Source organism: Polypterus senegalus, chromosome 9 (assembly GCF_016835505.1).
Source record: "Polypterus senegalus isolate Bchr_013 chromosome 9, ASM1683550v1, whole genome shotgun sequence".
Classification (NCBI taxonomy): domain Eukaryota; kingdom Metazoa; phylum Chordata; class Cladistia; order Polypteriformes; family Polypteridae; genus Polypterus; species Polypterus senegalus.
Genome location: NC_053162.1, coordinates 3,829,708 through 3,850,067, shown reverse-complemented (window position 1 = coordinate 3,850,067; position 20,360 = coordinate 3,829,708). Strand labels below are relative to the sequence as shown.

At 39.9% G+C, this 20,360-nt stretch overlaps 1 protein-coding gene across 3 annotated transcripts in view; it reads left to right on the top strand.

Annotated features, from left to right (window-relative positions):
- Nucleotides 1-11,098, top strand: part of LOC120535076 (noelin) — a 155,272-nt gene extending 144,174 nt beyond the window's left edge. For all 3 annotated transcript variants that reach the window (XM_039762622.1, XM_039762621.1, XM_039762623.1), the window contains exons 5-6: nucleotides 7,148-7,254; nucleotides 10,304-11,098. In XM_039762622.1, the coding sequence (XP_039618556.1) occupies nucleotides 7,148-7,254; nucleotides 10,304-10,978 (782 nt within the window). In that variant the 3' untranslated portion in view covers nucleotides 10,979-11,098. The remainder of the gene's footprint in view (nucleotides 1-7,147; nucleotides 7,255-10,303) is intronic.
- The last annotated feature ends 9,262 nt before the right edge of the window (nucleotides 11,099-20,360 follow it).

The window sequence follows — 20,360 nt, the reverse complement described above, 5'->3', positions numbered from 1 at the left end:
TCTCGGATGCCCCTGCAGAAGTCCACCAGTAGCTCTTCTGTCTTGCTGAAGTTGACTTGCAGGTTGTTCTTCTTCCTGCCCCACAACACCAAGTCCTCCATGAATTTCCTGTTCTCTGACTCATCTCCATTATCAATGCTGCCTATGATGGAGGAGTCATCTGAAACGTTCTGTAGATGGTAAGTGTGGTGTTGTGCTGGAGGTCCGATTCCATGTGAAAGGCACTATATAAAATTTGAAAGTCCAGTTCTCACCACTTGCTCACTGTGTCACCCTGAATGTTCGTGGAAACACAAAAATAAACAAGGTGCTGCACCTGTCACCGGTGTTGGGATGGGGTTCACTATGAAAGGCGCTATATAAAGGTTATTTCTCATCACTGACTTATTGTGTCACTTCAGTGTGAACAATCGCAGCACTTGACTTATGTAAAGCATTTTAGGATGGTATTCAATATGGAAAGGCGCTATATACACTTATTAACTCACCAGAGATGTCACCCCATGATACTTGAAGCTCTGGACTGTAAATGCCAGCTGGACTCGTTTTGTCCCTGCCACTCATTTATTGTCACTCCCTGGGACAGTCACTTCACTTGCCTGTGCCTTTCGATGGAAAACTGTACCAATTTTTGCACATCATGGAATGCATTTTAGAGGAATGGAATTCAGTGTAACATCTGAGGAGTGGAGATCCCGGCTTCCACTTTCGTAAGGCTGTGCCCGCTCCGTGCCACAGGCAGCCACTCACTGGCCACGTATTTGAGTTCACTGCCACCGCTGATGACAGACACGCTCAGTTTAGACAGCTCGGAATGGAGGGCTTGTACTGATCAGACCTGACACCACATGGCAGCCAACCCCACACACACACACACACACAACATCCCTCTTCTGCTCAAGCAGCAGGCTGACTCCATGCAGGTCCTCTGACAAAAGTGAGAAAGCCCTCTTCATACATCAGACGCACCTTCATTTGGCACACCGTGCTACCTACCCGTCCTCCATGCGCCTAACAAATACATTTAATAATTTCTTCAAATAAATTTGCATTTCCCCTGCCAGAGGCATTCGAGAGGGCGAGCAGCTATGAGGGTGAAATACGGTCTTGTTTATATTCTCATTTATTCTGTCGAAGATTGAATGCTACAGTCTTCCATGCCTATTTATGGAGCGAGCAAATAGAGGCCCGGCCGTCTGTGTGAATAAGGTCTCAGGTTTCTCTTCATCATACCAGATTACAATTGTACCCTTGGTATCTGATTGATTGCTTTATTGAATGGCCCTCAAAAGCAATTTGCACTCCAAAAAAAAAAAAAAGTTGGAATGATATAGAAGAGCGTCGGCAAGGAAAACCACACACCTCGGAGAACCCAGCAGCTTGGCTTGTTGTTATTTTGTGTTGTGCTTTGGCTGCTTCTTATTATATGACCCGATAAGGCACCACAGCATTGTTTAAGGCCGCTTAACCCTGAGTGGGGTCATGGGTGGGTGGGTGAGTGGGGTCATGGGTGGGTTAGTGGGGTCATGGGTGAGTGGGTTGGGTGGGGTCATGGGTTTGCATTGTTACAGCCAATCTCAGCAAGCACAGGGCACAGGGTAGAAGTAATCCCCTGGACAGTGTGCCAGTCCTCACAGGGCAAACACACACACACACACCACTAGAATCAATTTAGTGACCCCCGTCCACCTGACCTCCATGACATTGGACTGTAGGAGGAAACCGGAGCACCACACGGAAAGCCATACCAGGAGGATCCGAGACGCGAACCCTTACTGTGAAGAAATAAAACTGCTGCTTATATTATATTATATTATATTATATTATGGGCGGCACGGTGGCGCAGTGGGTAGTGGCTGCCTCGCAGTAAGGAGACCTAGGTTCGCTTCCCAGGCCCTCCCTGTGTGGAGTTTGCATGTTCTCCCCGTGTCTGCGTGGGTTTCCTCCCACAGTCCAAAGACATGCAGGTTAGATGCATTGGCGGTCCTAAATTGTCTGTAGTGGGTGCTTTATGTGTGTGTGCCCTGAGGTGGGCTGGCGCCGTGCCCGGGGTTTGTTTCCTGCCTTGCGGCCTGAGCTGGCTGGGATTGTCTCCAGCAGACCCCCTTGAACCTGTGTTCGGATTCAGCGGGTTTAAAAATGGATGGATGTATGTTTTATTATATTAAACTAGCTGTGCTGTCCTTCTAAGATGCATTGAAATCTAAGTAGTTAATACAGACCTCATCATTTACATTGGCAGTGCACCATCAGTGGAAATGTATTTAAACAAAAATGATACATTTAATTTATAGAGCACCTTTTCCATGCTCAAGGTGCTTAATTTTGCATTGCATGTAATTTTATAATGGATGCACTAATAAAATGTACTTTATTTGTCATTCCAACAGATGGTGAAGCATAAACATTTGTAGCAATAAAATGCACTTCCACAAATGTTTGCCATGTTCCATCTGCTGAAGTGACAACTGCAATGCATATGTCCCTGTTACATACGATTTGGTATGGGATTCATGAAAGCAGTGCTAATGTGTGTGATGTGCCATCTGTTGGAGTGACAAACATAATGCATTTTACTACTGTGAATGTTTGTGATACATCATCTGTTGGAATGTTAAATGCAATGCATAGGCCTGTTATATGTCGTTTGGTATGGGATTTATATGTTTGTGATGTGCCATCTGTTGGAAAGACATGCTGTTACAACCTGATGGAAACACAGACAGACACTTTCATGTTATTATATTATATTATATTATATTATATTATATTATATTATATTATATTATATTATATTATATTATATTATATTATATTATATGGTGCAGTAGTGCAGTGGCTTAACAGCTCCAGTATTTTGGATATGAATCCCGCACCCATTGATTGCCTCTGTGGCTCCCAGGTTAGGGCTGAGTCTGAGTCACAGGGTGCTGAAACCAATCCCATCACTGTCCATCAATGACTCCACTCACATTAATACCCACAATTACAGAAATAGAAATAACTACAGGCCAGTAAGCTTAACAGGATTTAGGAGTCATAGTGAACTCAACACTATTAACTGCCAGACAGTATTCAGGAGCCATTAAGAGGGCTAACAGAATGTCAGGTTATATAGCGCCTTGAGGTGTGGAGTACAAGTCACAGGAGGTTCTGCTCAAGTCTTTATAACACACTGGTGAGGCCTCAACTGGAGCCCTGTGTGCAGTTTTGGGCTACAAAAAGGACGTAACAGTGCTAGAGAAAGTCCAGAGAGGAGCGACCAGGCTGATTACGGAGCTGCAGGGGATGAGTGATGAGGAAAAATGAAAAGAGCTGAGCCTTTACAGAGATGAAGAGGAGACCTGACTGAAGTGTGCAAAATGATGAAAGGAATTAGTGCAGTGGATTGAGGAGCTGACTTTAAAATGAGTTCATCAAGAACACGGGGACACAGCTGGAAACTTATGAAGGAGACATTTCACACAAACTTTAGGAGGTTTCTCCTCACACACAGAACAACACATGAAATAAGTGACCAAGCAGTGTGATTGATAGTAGGACTTTAGGGACCTTCAAATCTCAACTTGATGTTATTTTGGAAGAATTAAATAGATAGGACTGGAAAACATTGTTCTACAGTTCTAATGAATACTGGGCCATTGTAGATTTGCTTATTCTACCTAACCAGCATGTCTTATAATTTGGGAGAAAAGCAGGGTGTTAAAGGCAGCAATTTTAGAGTACTCATGATTAGAATTACTATTTAATTACTATTTGTGACACTGATTAGCAGAAAGTGGGTTTAGAAAATAGAATGGTATGGTATGGCACTTAAATCATTTAGTTATAATTATAATTACTAATTATATTACTATTACATTACTGATTAGATTAGATTACTCCGCTGTCAATTCAATTAGGCTCCATTAAAAAACTATTGAGTTCAAAATGGTTACCAGATAGATAGATAGATAGATAGATAGATAGATAGATAGATAGATAGATAGATAGATAGATAGATAGATAGATAGATAGATAGATAGATATGATAGATAGATAGATAGATAGATAGATGATAGATAGATAGATAGATAGATAGATAGATAGATAGATAGATAGATAGATAGATAGATAGATAGATAGATAGATAGATAGATAGATAGATAGATAGATAGATAGATAGATAGATACAGTAGATAGATAGATAGATAGATAGATAGATAGATAGATAGATAGATAGATGTGAAAGGCACTATATGATAGATAGATAGATAGATAGATAGATAGATAGATAGATAGATAGATAGATAGATTTACGTAAGTTAAATAACAAATAATACTCCAATATGACAAACTACAAACCCCTCTCAAATATACACCACAATGACAATATATGAAGAAAACTTGGAGTTCCCTGTCCCAGTTTAGCACTGTTCAAGTGTATTGGGTTTGGTATGAAGGACCCCCAATCATATTTCCTGACACTCCTCTGGTATTTAATTTAATTTGTTGGCTGAAAGTCCTCAGTGTTGGTGTGTCACAAAGAGAATGTGCAGCGTTGTTCTTAATGCCACTCAGTTGTGTGTTCATTCTCTCCTCCTGTTCTACCTCCAGGGGGTCACAGTGTGTCCCATAACTGAGCCTGCCCTTTAATTTGCTTGTTTTTTCAGTGGGCTTCTTTTGAAGTGATCGTACCAGCCCAACACACCACAGTGAAGAAACGCAAATTGGCATCACATTTACAGTTACACAACATTTTCTTTTTTTTTCTATCAAACAAAACAACACACTCACACACACATGAAGAGAAAGGGAGAACACAGGCAGAAAATTAACAGAAAATTCAAAACCAAGACTTTATTTCCATGAGGCTGTAGTACTAATCTATGCATTACTGTGTGACCCCTATATTATATTATATTATATTATATTATATTATATTATATTATATTATATTATATTATATTATATTATTTTTTAACACACTTAACCCATGTTCTCTGTCACAAGGGGCTGGTGGTATCTATTCTGCTCAGTGGGTGCCAGCCTTAAACGTTCTGCATGCCACCCTCTGCACAACCCAATAAGGTCTAATCAGCCCACGACCTCGAGCAGTAATGTGGAATAAAAATGACGATAATGCTGATGATTATCACATTCATTTAAAGAAATCTGGACAAGTCCTCGAGTATTTTAGCTGATTTGGTGGTTAAACTGCTATTAGGCAGATGCCCAATCCTTGCCACCCACTGAGATTCCAAAGCTTAATTACTCTAAAATGGTCATTAGTACTGAATACTTACATCTGTGCAGATTATTATGGATGTTGAATTGAGAAATGTTTGGTTAAAAAGACCTCTGCAGTCAGTGATTTCAAAAACATGATGTAGTTTAAAGTTTTAATTACATGTCACTAGAATAGACACCATATAGCAAAACATCCCCAGCTAAAACAGACATTCACCTTCTTAAAAATTCAAACACTGCAATATACATAGTATGTTTTATATACAGTATGTACATATACATATATAATATATAGAAAACATATGTACTATGTTTATATATATATATATATATATATATATATATATATATACACAGTATATACTGTATATATAATAATAATAATAATAATAATAATAATAATAATACTGGGGCACCAAACTGGGTGAGCCCTTTCAGTGAAACAATGCAAAAACAGAATTCCAGTACTTGAAAGGTTTCTTGCAGGATCAAACCAGAGCTCCATCCTTAACATGGTTTGGGTCAGAAATGAGATGCCACCTTCTGGAGCCCAACCAGAAGGTGCCGGGCCTGTACTGGGTGCCATGGGCAGGAGTTTGGTGCCCTCACTCGGCTGTGGATGATTGATTAGAATCTGCTAGCTTTAGCTTTCCTTCTTTTCTAAGGGTGGTACTGCTTACCTCCATTGAGCCAGGTAGGTGGTCACTAGGCTTGGCATGGTGACATGATATTCGTTATAGATTTATATATTGTAGATGGGTACTGGAATGACAGGATAGGCAGCAGCCTGTCCATTTAATACTACAGCCCAAAGCAAAAATACACCTCAGGGCGATAAGAGAAATGGGCCGCTTGGGCACAAAAGCTGGGAGCGGTTAAGCTTTTAAAGGTTCAGCTTTTAAGAAGTGGGCTGTTCCTTGGTGCTCCGTCCAGCGGTTTGCTCTCAGTGGAGAATGACGCCTCGGCTTCTTTATGGTGTGTAAACCAGACAGGGCGGGGCTTATTCAAATTCAATTGAATTCTTTGTTATTTCACAAAAAAGGTACAAATATGTGACTTTTAGTGAAATTGTTGAGAAGTCATTGCCAGATAGACATGATCTTCTCTAGCTACGGGTCTAGTTGGTGGTCGGACTACATGACATGTCACATCATGGACTCCACCAGTATAAAAGTATCATCTTAACAGGGCTAATTACTCAAAGATGAAGAGACCACCCGCAATAAGAAGATGTTAACCCTTTAGACTCATCCGTTTTCCCTTGCTTTGATTTAAATGGCCAGAACTTCCTTGTTCTTCATTCAATATTCATGTCCAAACCCTCAAAATCGAGGTCAGGCATTTCTCTTTCACACTTTTTTATTTTTTTAATAAGTGTATGTCACAGCAAAGTAACCTGTAAGATTTGGTGATGTTTTTACTAAAAAAATGCACTTTAAATGGTATTCTTATTTCCAAAAATGTCATTCCAAACAAAAATACAAAATTCTGAAATTGTAAAACAAAAATTGGAACGAGGTGTCGTTTGAAAGTAGAAGCCCCCCCGCCCCACCCATCTCATTTCCCTCGACAGAAGTCAGTCCATCAAGTTGAATCAGGATGTTCAGGTAAGCCATGAGGTGGGAGTTGGGGGGTTGACACGTTTACCGTCATTCAACAATTCAGAAATTTTCAATGGAAGAAAGCAAAGCATGGCGAACGCGGGATCAGGTCATGCAATACGACTTTGCCATGGCAAGGCACTGTTCTCTAATTGTACCCATGAGGAAATGAATGATGTTTTAATTTTGCAGTATTGTTCGGTCCCGCCAAAACACAAAAGCTCTGTGTTTTAAAGGGTTAATAAGAGTGTCGTGAAAATTTTGTTCACCTTGACTCTGAAGGCACAAACTCACACTCGTCTTTTGTCTTCTTACAGCTTGTGGCAAACTAACGGGAATAAGCGAACCAGTGGCAATAAAAACATCAGGATCCCGATTCGGATCATGGATGACCGACCCTCTGGCACCAGAAGGTGATAACAGGGTAAGTCGTATCGACAACGGCAAACGTCGGTGACATTTCTGTGCAATCTGCCTCCCTCGTGCACAGTTATGGCCCCCTAAATGTTAATTTCCATATAAAGGGTTAAGCCTTTGGTGTTCAGATTTTTGGTTTATGCTCCCCTGGATCACATCATCATCCTGTCATGATTAGGGAGCACACCACCCCATTGTGAGCCAGCAGTGGCGTTGTTTCCTGCGTTGTGTGGCATCTTGGGTATTTGGTAGACTCAACACATGGAAAAAGGTTTGGGGCAGCCCACCCGTATATTAACCCTGGATGCAAAAGGGCAAAGAGATAGGCAATGATGTGCTCTGGTTAAGTTCAAAAACTGAACTGATCTGGTTAGAAAAAGATGGCGGCTTTATAAGCCGAAAGTGAAAGTGATGTCATCTAGGTGGAACCGGAAGGGATGCCAGTCTGGACGCTGGAACCGGAAGTGACATCGAATCAGGCAGGTGTTCCCGTAATTGGCCTGCAAAGATAACAGAAGTATTTTCAGTGCATCCCGCCACCCCCTGGCCTTGGGGGCAATTACCTCCACTTGGTTCACTCAGCTGCCTCTAATCAAACGTGTGTGACACGGCAGAAAAGGTCGGCTAGGGTTTCCTTTCATTATCTGATCTGCGGATACAAACAAAATACCAAATAGAAGTCTTTGCTTATTGTGCTTCTGGCAAGTTTCATAGACATTTATTTTCCATAGAATAAAAATACAATTTATACCCCAAATTTCTTGAAATATGTCATCTGATTAGATAGATAGATAGATAGATAGATAGATAGATAGATAGATAGATAGATAGATAGATAGATAGATAGATAGATAGATAGATAGATAGATGTGAAAGGCACTATATAACAGATAGATATTAAAAACACTGTCTAAAAAGATAGATGTGTAAGTTACTATATTATACAAGGAGAGTTAATTACATTTTTAAACCTTTATTAACCTTACAATGATATTAACAAACACCATATAACAGACAAATATGAAAGGCACTATATAACAGACAGACAGGTTCTATTGGCACATTAAGCTCCTCCTCCTCTTGACAGAATCTATCAGCACACAAGGTGAACTCTAACATGTCTTACGTACATTTAGTGTATCACTGCCATAGCAAAGCTAAACAGATGTTGTTGCTCATCTATTACAACTGACTAAGGTAAATATGGGCATGACATGAAGACCCATCATTACTCCATCTGCTGTAGACCCCAGTAATGCCCCCCTAGTCACACACATTCATCATGATTGCTTTTAATTTTACTCTCGCCCTCCTTTCTGCCACTCTGTTTAGTTAACTCAGACCCAGTCCTGGAATCCTGCTGACATTCCAGGTGAGCTTTTGCAAACATCTGGTGCCCTGACAAGTGCCAAAATCCCGCCGCATGCCCAACAGCATACCACAGTATAAGACACAACAGTGGCCAATTTGGACCACTAGAATATCCCCAGCACTACAGTCACAACCATTACAGGTCCTGAGACACCACATATAGAGTAAGGGGTCTGCTCGGGCCTCGTTTTATACAGTTCAGTATTCCATGCAATTACAACAGCAAAATATAATTTTAAAAGAGCCTTGAATATCAAATGAAACTGACTCAGCACCCACAAAATGTCACCATTGACTAACAGCACACATCAGTCAGGGCTATTAAAAGAACATGGAAACAACTGGCAATGACCATTGGCACAGCCTAGAAAGAACACCTCATCCTTCTCTGTGGTGGATGTCGCAACTGATCTGTGGTTAATGAAGATGGCATCTGTCTCCTGAGGGAAATGAATAATTCATTGCTTGTACAATGTAAATAAATTAATTACATTTAGCACAATTTGCTGCATTCTAATGTTTGCACCCTCCCAACAGTGGCTTTATAACCAAATATGGGAATGTTCACACATTAAGTGATAAATTTCAGAGAAGCCATGTGCATGCAGATGAGCCTGACATTTATAGAAGCTTTACCAGATGTGACGGGAAAATGCTTCACCCGACAGCCACTGGGTGGCACTGCCAGGTGAACACCAAGCCCTACAAGATCACATGAGAACCTGCAGAGGCTGGTTAAGAGGTGCAAGATCTGTCTAGCTGTTATATAGTGCCTTTCATACCAGGCTATCAGTCTATTATAAATAAAGTGCCTTTCCTATCTATCTATCTATCTATCTATCAAATCCTGCCTACTATGCCAAATTCTATCTATCTATCTATCTATCTAATCCTGCCTACTATGCCACTATCTATCTATCTATCTATCTATCTATCTATCTATCTATCTATCTATCTATCTATCTATCTATCTATCTATCTATCAAATCCTGCCTACTATGCCACATTCTGTCTATCTATCTATCTATCTATCTATCTATCTGTTCATACCTATGTGTTTAACTACAGACTGGTGTTTGTTAATATACTTGCGAAAAAAAAATTTGTTCAAATTGAATTCATCTAGCTCTCTTTAATATAGCACCTTTCACGTCTATATTTTATTGTGTCTTGACTATTTATTTATTATACAGTGCCTTTCACGTGTACCTATTTTTGTAATGCCTGTCGTATCTCTCTATAGACTGGAGTTTGTTATATTTGTACTTTTAATTGTAATACAATTCTTAATAATGGTTTGTGTAAATCAATATGATTAATTTGTTTCTAGCATAGAGCCTTTCACATTTGTCTTTAGTATTTAGTGTCTTTAATATCTATCAGTTATACAATGCCTTTCATATTTATGTATCAAGCTGTCATATAGTGCCTTACCTGACTATATATATATATATATATATATATATATATATATATATATATATATATATATATATATATATATATATATATATATATATATAGCATACATTGATCTCATTGTCTGTTTGTTTTTGAAGGTTCAGTCCTTCCCACTAATTATGACAGCTTTGCCCACCCTGCCCCTCTTTCATCACCACACGTTTTGTGCTTTCATTTTTTCCAGACTTTTCGGTCTCACGTTGTCTTTTCTGCTTTTCTTTCAGGTCTGGTATATGGATGGCTATCACAACAATCGCTTTGTGCGGGAGTACAAGTCCATGGCGGACTTCATGAACTCTGATAATTTCACCTCCCACCGTTTGCCCCACCCTTGGTCCGGCACTGGGCAGGTGGTCTACAATGGCTCCATTTACTTCAACAAGTTCCAGAGCCACATCATCATCAAGTTTGACTTCAAGACTGAGACCATCAGCAAATCCCGCAGCCTTGAGTATGCGGGCTTCAATAACATGTATCATTACGCCTGGGGGGGACACTCGGACATTGACCTGATGGTCGATGAGGGGGGCCTCTGGGCTGTCTATGCCACCAATCAAAATGCTGGAAACATTGTCATCAGCAAACTGGACCCCAATACACTTCAGATCATCCAGAGCTGGACAACAAATCACCCAAAGCGTAGTGCTGGGGAAGCCTTCATGATCTGTGGGACCCTGTATGTGACCAACGGCTACTCGGGGGGCACAAAGGTTTATTACGCCTACCATACTAATGCTTCCACCTACGAGTACATTGATATCCCCTTTCAGAATAAGTTTGGTCATATCTCAATGTTAGACTATAACCCCAGGGACAGGGCCCTCTACGCCTGGAACAATGGACACCAGGTCCTCTACAATGTCACCTTGTTCCATGTCATCAGGTCGGATGAGTTGTAGTCCACTGCCCAAAGACTTCTTCATATAATTATATAGATATATACATAGCCAGAATATTTATACCTACATATATAGAGAGAGCAAGAGGTAGATAGATAGATAGATAGATAGATAGATAGATACATATAGATAGATGTGTGTACATATATATACATATACATATGAATATATATACTAGATCTAGTAAATGTATACATGTAGTATTTATATATGTGTACACACACATATACACCCACATATACACACAGACACACACATATATATAAACACACATATATATATATATGTAAACTTGCAAAAACATTTCACCAGACGTTTATACCAGCTGCTCATCACGAAGAAAAAGAAAACTGAAGATCAAGAAAAATCAAACCTTTATCTTACTGTTAATTCAAGCGACAGCGCCCCCTTCTGTTGTTGTCCGCATGTCACTTCCAGGACCACGTGATCGGAGAGCGCTGCAGCTGGAACTGCACGGAAAGGAAATGTGCGCGCTAGCAGTGGGCGGGGCCTTTTAGGGTTCTTTCTCTCTTGTTTTTTTAACAACCAATGGCTCCGCCCCCCTCCCCCACACCACGCCTCTCCCTGCACCACCAACTAAAGAAATGAAGGCAATGACTGTTGGAAATTATCACCCTGTTAAGACTTCGCTATTTCTTTTGTTCTGTTCACTCTGATCATTTCAATTTTTATTTTTCTTTTTGCTACGTTCGTGTGTGCGCGTGTGTGCGCGAGCGTGTGCGCGTGTGTGTCTGTAGCTTTGATTTATGAATACTCTTTTTTTTTGGTTTTGCATGAGTATTTTATAATGATGTTTTGCTTACCTTACGCCGTGATAAACTAAACTAAAGAAATGAAAAAAAAAAAAAAACGTAATAGAGCGAACTATTGCAACATTTCCTTTTTCATTTAGTCTGTTTGATTTCCTTTATGTTGTATCACATTGCTGTAAGTGTAGATATAAGTGTATTTTTTGTCTTTGTTAGGTTGGCCAAAAGAAACTGTTTAGCTCACATATTTTCCTATCTATCTAACAAAATATATATATATATAAGAAGAAAACAACAGAAGGAGGAAAACAATGAGCGGGACCAGCACGAATGAGCGCGAGCGCGCGGCGGCCGCAGTCCGTGCTGCCGAGTCGCGTGCACGAGCCTGCCAACCCTTCAGTGTTTGTTAGCGGAGATGGAAATTTGGTCTGTTTGGCTTACATGAATTATGTGTTGTACCTGCGATGAGGTAGTTTGTATCAATAAACGAAGGCTTTTTGTTCTGTAATCACCGTGTCCTTCTTTCAGTTCTGTAAACCGGAGAGGCCACTGCTGGCATCTTCTTCAGCTTAGCCAGATCCATCTAACGAATTGCTCACGATGCCATTAATGATTTCATTCATGTAACAGTTGTATTTCTTTCTTTCTTTCTTTCTTTCTTTCTTTCTTTCTTTCTTCCCTTCTTTCTTTCTATGAGCTCGAGTTTCGTAGCAAGTCATTTTCCGCATTTACCACAATTAACCAATTTATTTTTTATACGCTGTCTGCGGTCCTGGATATGCTGATATTGCGTTTATTCTTAAGTATACACCAATGAGGTTTATAATTTACAGTTTCACTTTTTTTTCAAAATTTTGAATAGGATTCTTGGCCTTGTCGGGTATGTTGCGCGCGCGCGGCCATTATGGCGCCGATGGAGCAGAGCTGTGGACAATCCATTAAGGGCGAGCCCGAGAGTCAGGCCAAGCGCTCGAGTGAACCATATAGCGCCTTAAAATACATTCACAAGGTGCCACTGATTAGGTCAGACCAAGTGTTCATGCAATACATTGGGCTTAAAGGCAGTCTGTTGTGTAACAGAAAACTATTTATATAGCGCCTTATGCATTTTCAAAGAGCTATGTATATCAGTTACAAAATACACCATCATCTAAGTGAAAACACGAGGTGCTCTCGCACCATAACTGTTATTACAACTTCTTTTTTTGTATAGTTCCTTTCACTGACTGCAGGCAAAGAGTACTTTGAAAAATTCTCATTTAAAATACAAGTCCAGATCACACTAATTACTAAATACAGAACAGGCACACCTAGAAAGGCAGATTTATTCAAACACACAGAGGACAAGATAGACACCGATTAACAGAAACCAACAACATCCATCCATCCATCCATCCATCCATTCATTATCCAACCCGCTATATCCTAACTATGGGGTCATAAGGGTCTGCTGGAGCCAATCCCAGCCAACACAGGGCACAAGGCAGGAAACAAACCCCGGGCAGGGTGCCAGCCCACCGCAGGGCACACACACACACATACCAAGCACACACTAGGGTCAGTTTAGGATCACTAATGCACCTAACCTGCATGTCTTTGGACTGTGGGAGGAAACCGGAGTACCCGGAGGAAACCCATGCAGGGAGTGTGATCATCAAGAGCTATTCACACTTTGTATGATTATTTGAGCTTAAAATCAGTCAATTTTAAATAATAATAATATTAATAATAATAATAATTTTCACAAAAGTATTTCAGTATAAACAGGAGGTGCTCTTCATGTCACGTAAGTCAGGCAAAGCATTAATGTGATGTATGATTATTTGGGCATTAAATCAGCCTATGTTATTATAATAAAGTGCATTTATAAAGTGCCTTACCCATGCTTAAAGTGTCAAATAAAACAGTTTAAAAAACACACCATCACTTTCACTTAAATAAAACTATGCATTGCTTTGAGAGACATTCATGCTATGTATTGTTATTTGGGCCAGTCTATTTAAAAAATAATAATAATAATAAATTATACATTGTATTTATATAGCATACTCACAGCTCTCTATATAGCACGTTTTCACAGTAAACCCATCACAAGGTACTTCTACATAAAGAGGAGGTCCTCTTCACAGCATAGAGTCAGACAAAGCATTTATGTGATGGATTGTTCTTTTGGAATCAAATCAGTCTAATTTGTGATAATAAAGTTTATCAATATAGTGCCCAACCAATATTCACTCTACATATAGAATTTCAAGAAATACACCATCAGTATCAATTCAATTAAAGCAGGAGGTGCTCTTCATATCAAGAGGTGTTGATGCTGTGTGCTATTATTTGGGCTTATAATTAGTTTATTTTAATAATAATAATAATAATAATAATACATCATATTTATAATAGCACCTCTCCTATGCTCAAAGTGATATATATATATATATATATATATATATATTTTTTTTCTAGGGGGTCCCACCCCCTGCTCGCTTCACTTGCCAACCCCTCAGGAACAGGCGATGGGTGTCCACTATCTCACAGCTGAGTCTCACAAAGTGCCATCAAGGCGCTCCTACATTAGAAGAAACAATTGTATTTAAAGAGTTGAAGTAAAGATGAGTATGTGGGGCACAGCGGGAAACGTTTTGATCTTTAGTTATTACAACTATCTATTTTAAATACAAATGAATAATTAAACATATAAAAATTAAAAGTGAAATAGTAAAACTTTAAATTACATTTAATGCCTCGTCAAAAACAATCTAATGTATTACTTTAACCTCTCACTTACATTCATTAAACGTTGCTTTTTTGCATTTCAGTTTGTATGTTGTTTGGGACATTTTTCACTCTTTAGTTTAATGGATGATTCCCTTTGTTCTTGATATTATATGTGGCTCTTTTTGGTTCATTTTCTTTTCTTCAATGTTCATTATCAGCTCTTGCCGCTGTTTTTCTATTGCAGTCTTAAAGTTGATGTTTTTGAATAGATAATTTGCTTTTCTGCCTTGTCATTATAACTGGCTGTGCTGCAGGGTGAGTTAGCAGCACTGAGAGTGGCACGGTGAGGGGCGGAGAGAGGAGTAATGATTGGACAAGAGGTATGGAAGGGCGTGGTCAAGGCTGAATAACACGGACACAATCAAAAACTTTTTATATATAGCATGTTTTATATATATATATATATATATATATATATACCATATATATGACCAACCACAAGTGTTACCTGGTAGGTAACCACCCATACAATCAGATTGTGATTCAGACTACGAATGCCTTGAATGTAATTACCCTGATCTACATACTGTCAAATAAACAAAACACACGCCGTGGCGTAGCGCAAGAGGCCTCGCCTCTAAAGCTGACATCCAAGGTTCAATTACCGAGAGGGGGCGCAGTGATGAGCCCAGAATTAGGGCGAAACATGTGTTGTGTACTCTTTGCGTTATTTGACAGTAAAAACTATTTCAACCATTCTGTGATCTGCTTCTCGCAACTGAAAGAGGGTACCGTGGTGGATATTAGCCGACTTGCTGACCAACCACAGGTGTTACCTGGTAAGTAACCACCCATACAGTCAGATTGTGATTCAGACTACGAATGCCTTGAATATATATATATATATATATATATATATATATATATATATATATATATATATATATATATATATATACAGTCATATGAAAATGTTTGTGAACCCCTCTCAGCCTGTGTAATAATCGACTCTCCTTTCCACAGTAAAGATAACAGTGGTACGTCTTTCATTTCCTAGGAACATCTGAGCACTGCGGTGTTTTCCGAACAAAGATTTTTAGTGACGCAGTATTTAGTTGTATGAAATTAAATCAAACGTGAAAAACTGGCTGTGCACAAATGTGGGTCTCCTTGTCATTGTGCTGATTTGAATGCCAGTCACTGCTCAGTGCTGATCACTTGGTATGATGAGCTCGTCAAGTCTTAAACTTCATAGACAGGAGTGTCCAGTCATGAGTGGTCAAAGGTATTTAAGGTGGTCAATCACAAGTTGTGCTTCCTTCCCTTTGACTCTCCTCTGAAGAGTGACAGACAGCATGGGATCCTCAAAGCAACTCTCTAAAGATCTGATAACAAAGATTGTTGAGTCTCGTGGTTTAGGGGAAGGCTACAAAAAGCCATCTCAGAGGTTTAAACTGTCAGTTTCAACTGTGAGGAATGGAATCAGGGAAATGGAAGGCCACAGGCACAGTTGCTGTTAAACCAACTCAGCAGGTCTGACAGGCCAAGAAAAATACAAGAGCGGCATATGAGCAGGATTGTGAGAATGGAGACAGACAACCACAGATCACCTCCAAAGACCTGCAAGAACATCTCGCTGCAGATGGCGTATCTGGACATCGTTCTACAATTCAGAACATCTGTATGGCAGGGTGATGAGAAAGAAGCCCTTTCTGAACTCACACCACAAACAGAGTCGCTTGTTGTACTCAGATGCTCATTTAGACAAGTCAGATTCATTAAGAACAGAGTGCTTTGGACTGATGAGACACAAATGGAGTTATTTGGTCAGAACAAAAAGCACTTTGCATGGTGGAAGAAGAACACCTGCTACCTCCTGTCACATTTGGTGGAGGTCCCATCATGCTGTGAGGCTGTGTGGCCAGTTCAGGGACTGGGGCCCTTGTTAAAGTCGAGGGTCTGATTAATTCAACCCAATATCAACAAGTTCTTCAGGATAATGTTTAAGCATCAGTCACAAAGTTGGAGTTACTTATGCAGGGGTTGGATATTCCAACAAGACAATGACCCAAAACACAAAGGCATTCACGCAGAGAAAGAGAAGTCCAATGTTCTGGAATGGCCATCACAGTCCCCTGACTTGAATATCATCAAACATCTATGGGATGATTTGAAGCAGGCTGTCCATCAAAACTGAACTGGAGAGATTTTGTATGAAGAATAGTCAGAAATACCAACATCAGAGTCCAGACTCTCATCACAGGCTACAGGAGGACAGCGTCGAGAGGCTCAAAGGAGCAAAAGGAGGCTCAACTGAGTATTGACGTCATATCTCTGTTGAGGTGCCCACATTTATGCACCTGTCTAATTTTGTTATGATGCATATTGCATATTTTCTGTTAATCCAATAAACTTAATGTCACTGCTGAAATTCTACTGTGTCCATAATATATATATATATATATATACACACACAGTATATAGCATGTTTTAAAAACTATTTAAATATGAGTAGTAAATACGACTTCAAGTATAAACGCAGGCTGAAGTGTTTATCAGTAAAGGACAACTGAATAGCAAAGTAAAGTTGGCACAGAACAAGAACTTAGTTAAAGAAGGAACACTGAGATGGTACTGAATAAAGCTGAGGAGTGAGTGCGGGTACTGCCGAGAGAATACCCACCTTGGGAAAAGGGTCCCTATCCTGAAGAATTAAAATGTTCTGAAGTGCTACTGCGTGCTGAACTGTTTGAAGGTAAAACCAGAGGTGACATTTCTTTAAGCCATTGTTGTTGGTTGTTTTAAGGTGGCAGTATGGATCATTTTCATATTCATGTAAGTGTCTCTTAATTTTTATTATCTGCACCACTTTGTTTAAATTACTTATTCTTAAAGGTATGGACAACATCATGGTTTGATATAAAATAAAAAAGCCTTCTTCAATTTCCATACTTTTAATTTACAAAAAATATGCATCTCAGGGCTTGGACGGCCAGGGTAAAAACAAATAGGGGTATTTTATTGGGCTTCAAGGGTGTTGCTGTGGACTTTCAACATGAAGCTTCTCAGTTTGCAGATCTGCACTGTGGATGGGTGGAGTGTAGTGGGGTACACTGCGCAGAAGAAGTGGGGGCTTACAGAGGGGGAGATCAGGTGACGTCACCAGGAGGTGCTCCGCTTGTAGTGATCAGTGATGGGATCGGGACGACAGATGATTGGAGATCTTCTTTCAGCTCACACTGTGAGGTTTTTACATCTGCTTCAGCACCAGAAGTTGCAGGTTTGTGGTTGACTACCAGATGTTCACCACAGTGCAAATCTGCAAGCTGAGCTGCTTTGTTCTGTGAATCCACAGCAGTACAGAGGGATTTCAGAATGGGGCTTCAAAAGAATGAAAAGATCATTGTGGGATACCTCATTTATCTTCTAATGTGCATATGCTAAATATATTCACTTACAGTTTCTGCAATTAAACTTAAAAAAAAAAATCATCCCAAACCTAATATTAGAGAAACCAAACATGATTATGACATTACCACATGAATTAGTGAATATTAAAATAATTCAGAATGTCTTTAATTACACCAATTCTTTAAAGCTGCTTTTATAAGAACACCTTTAGCGAATCAGGTTTGTGTGTGTGTGTGTGTGTGTGTCTCTCTCTCTCTCCTTCAAGCTCCACCCCCTCTGAGTCTCTCTCTCTCTCCTTCAAGCTACACCCTCTCTGTCTCTCTCTCTCTCTCTCTCTCTCCTTCAAGCTCCACCCCCTCTGAGTCTCTCTCTCTCTCAGGCTTCAAGAGTCTGCAGCTTGGAACAAATACTCTGTCCTCTAATGTAGTGCAGGCAGTGTGGTGGTTAATTGCTTTGGATCTCAAACCCTGAACTTGTGGGTTCAGATCCTGTTACTGACACTGCGTGATCATAAGCAAGTCCCTTTACCTGCTAGGTCACCAACTGGAACACCAAAAGAAATGGAACCAATAGTATCATCAATGTTTAAATCACCTCGGAGAAAGGTGTCAGCCAAATAAGTAAATGTATAACCCTCAAAAACATCAGTCAAATTATTTTTTCCTATTATCTCAATTTATTTTTCATGTGCTGGTTTAAAATAATTTATTGGGCATTCTTGACTTGTAAAAAAAGGGTGGACAAATAGGTGCTGACAATATAAGAAGAAGTGACCATCCTACTGGACATCAAAGGATTTAACTTAAAATATCAGAACCAAAGCAGATTGAATAAAGTAAACAGCAGAGGTCTCAGTGCACATGTGCTGACTCAGATATACTGTGTGTCTGATCTGTTGATTATATAGTGCCTTTTCAATCTATCTATCTATCTATCTATTATATAATGCCATTCATATCTATCTATCTATCTATCTATCTATTATAGTGCCTTTCACTCTATCTATCTATTTATTATATAGTGCCTTTCACATCTGCCTCTCCATCTCTTTCCATTTATGTCTTTCCGCTCTTCTTATTTCCATTAGCTCCAGCATCTTTTAGACTTTCTGCTCCATATCCTCTTAGCCTCAGGCTTTTAACGTCTTTGGTTTTTCTCTGACTGACTTTTCTGTCTCGTAGTCATTCATTGCATTCAATATTAAATGAGAAGGTGTCCATATTCAACAGCCATGCCATTACGGTAACATAACTCCCAGGCATCCTGTCCAAACTTTTTCATTTCACTTCTAAATTCAAGAACTTGACAGCCGAGCTCTTTCGTGTTTTTGCCAGTTTCGACGTGCTCTCTTCAGATGCTCGCTGGCTACTGTAATGCTCTGAACTCCTGATGCCAGACAGAGAGAGAGAGACGCTGTAGGAAGTGCCGTATTTTCTTTGTTATCTTCAAGCAGTGAGACGCCCCTGCCATACACCATCAAGGATGCTCTTCTCAGCTCCACTTCTTATAAAATGCTTTAATCTCAATATTTCCAGATGGGATGGCTTACCTTCTTTTTCAATTGCTAGTCAGTGTGTTTGTGCCCTCCTCTGCCCAGCCTCTGTCTGCCCATGTTCCCTCTGCTTGTAGCCCTAGCCCTTTAACCTGAGGCTCTTGGAGCTTGGATACTGTGGCGCTCTACCAAGTCTCCCTTTGCATCTAAATATTTGGTCACTGACACAGCGGGGGTCACCCCCTTAAGAAGCCCTCACTTATCGGCTCCCAACACAATCTACTAAAGTGACAGGTTAACATGTGACGTCCCAGTGCTTGTCTGAACAATCTGAAGCATATGCTGACTGTGAAATTAAGTGTGATGGGTGGTGTCCCTTTAGTGGCACTGGGTGACACTAGGATTGTGTACAGGTTGCTACAGATGCAAGTTATTAGTGGCATTGAAAGTTGTTCGCTTAAGCACTCGAGCAGTGGACTGTGCTGGTGGTCTTATGATTTTAAACTTAACAATGAATAAAAGGCCTAAAGTTTAATACTTTAAAAGGCCTGCAGTCTCATAAAAGCCTAAAGGGTCAAAGGTCAAAACAGGGAAAGAGTATTTTAATGGACAAGGATAAGGAGAAGCAGTTGAACAAAGTTTGTTAACCTTCTTTTGTTTGTCTGTTTGTTTGTATTTACATTTTTAACACAAAGCCCCTTCTCCAACCCCTTAAATAAACCAAAATATCCAAGAAACAAATAAAAAACACAGAGCTTTGAAAAAAGTATAACAAAAATAATTCATAACAAAGCGGAACCTGTCACGACCCCTGACACAAAAATTAAACAAAGTTCATATTTCATGTAATTTAATACATTAAGAAAAGGTCCAAAAGTGAATGCCCACTTCCGGTGACGGGCAATGCTTTTTGTAGCAGCCTCTGGAAAAGGGCATCGTAAGGGGCGGGGCTTCCTGGATGTGAGCTGGCCGAGCACAGGTTCAAACCGAGCCG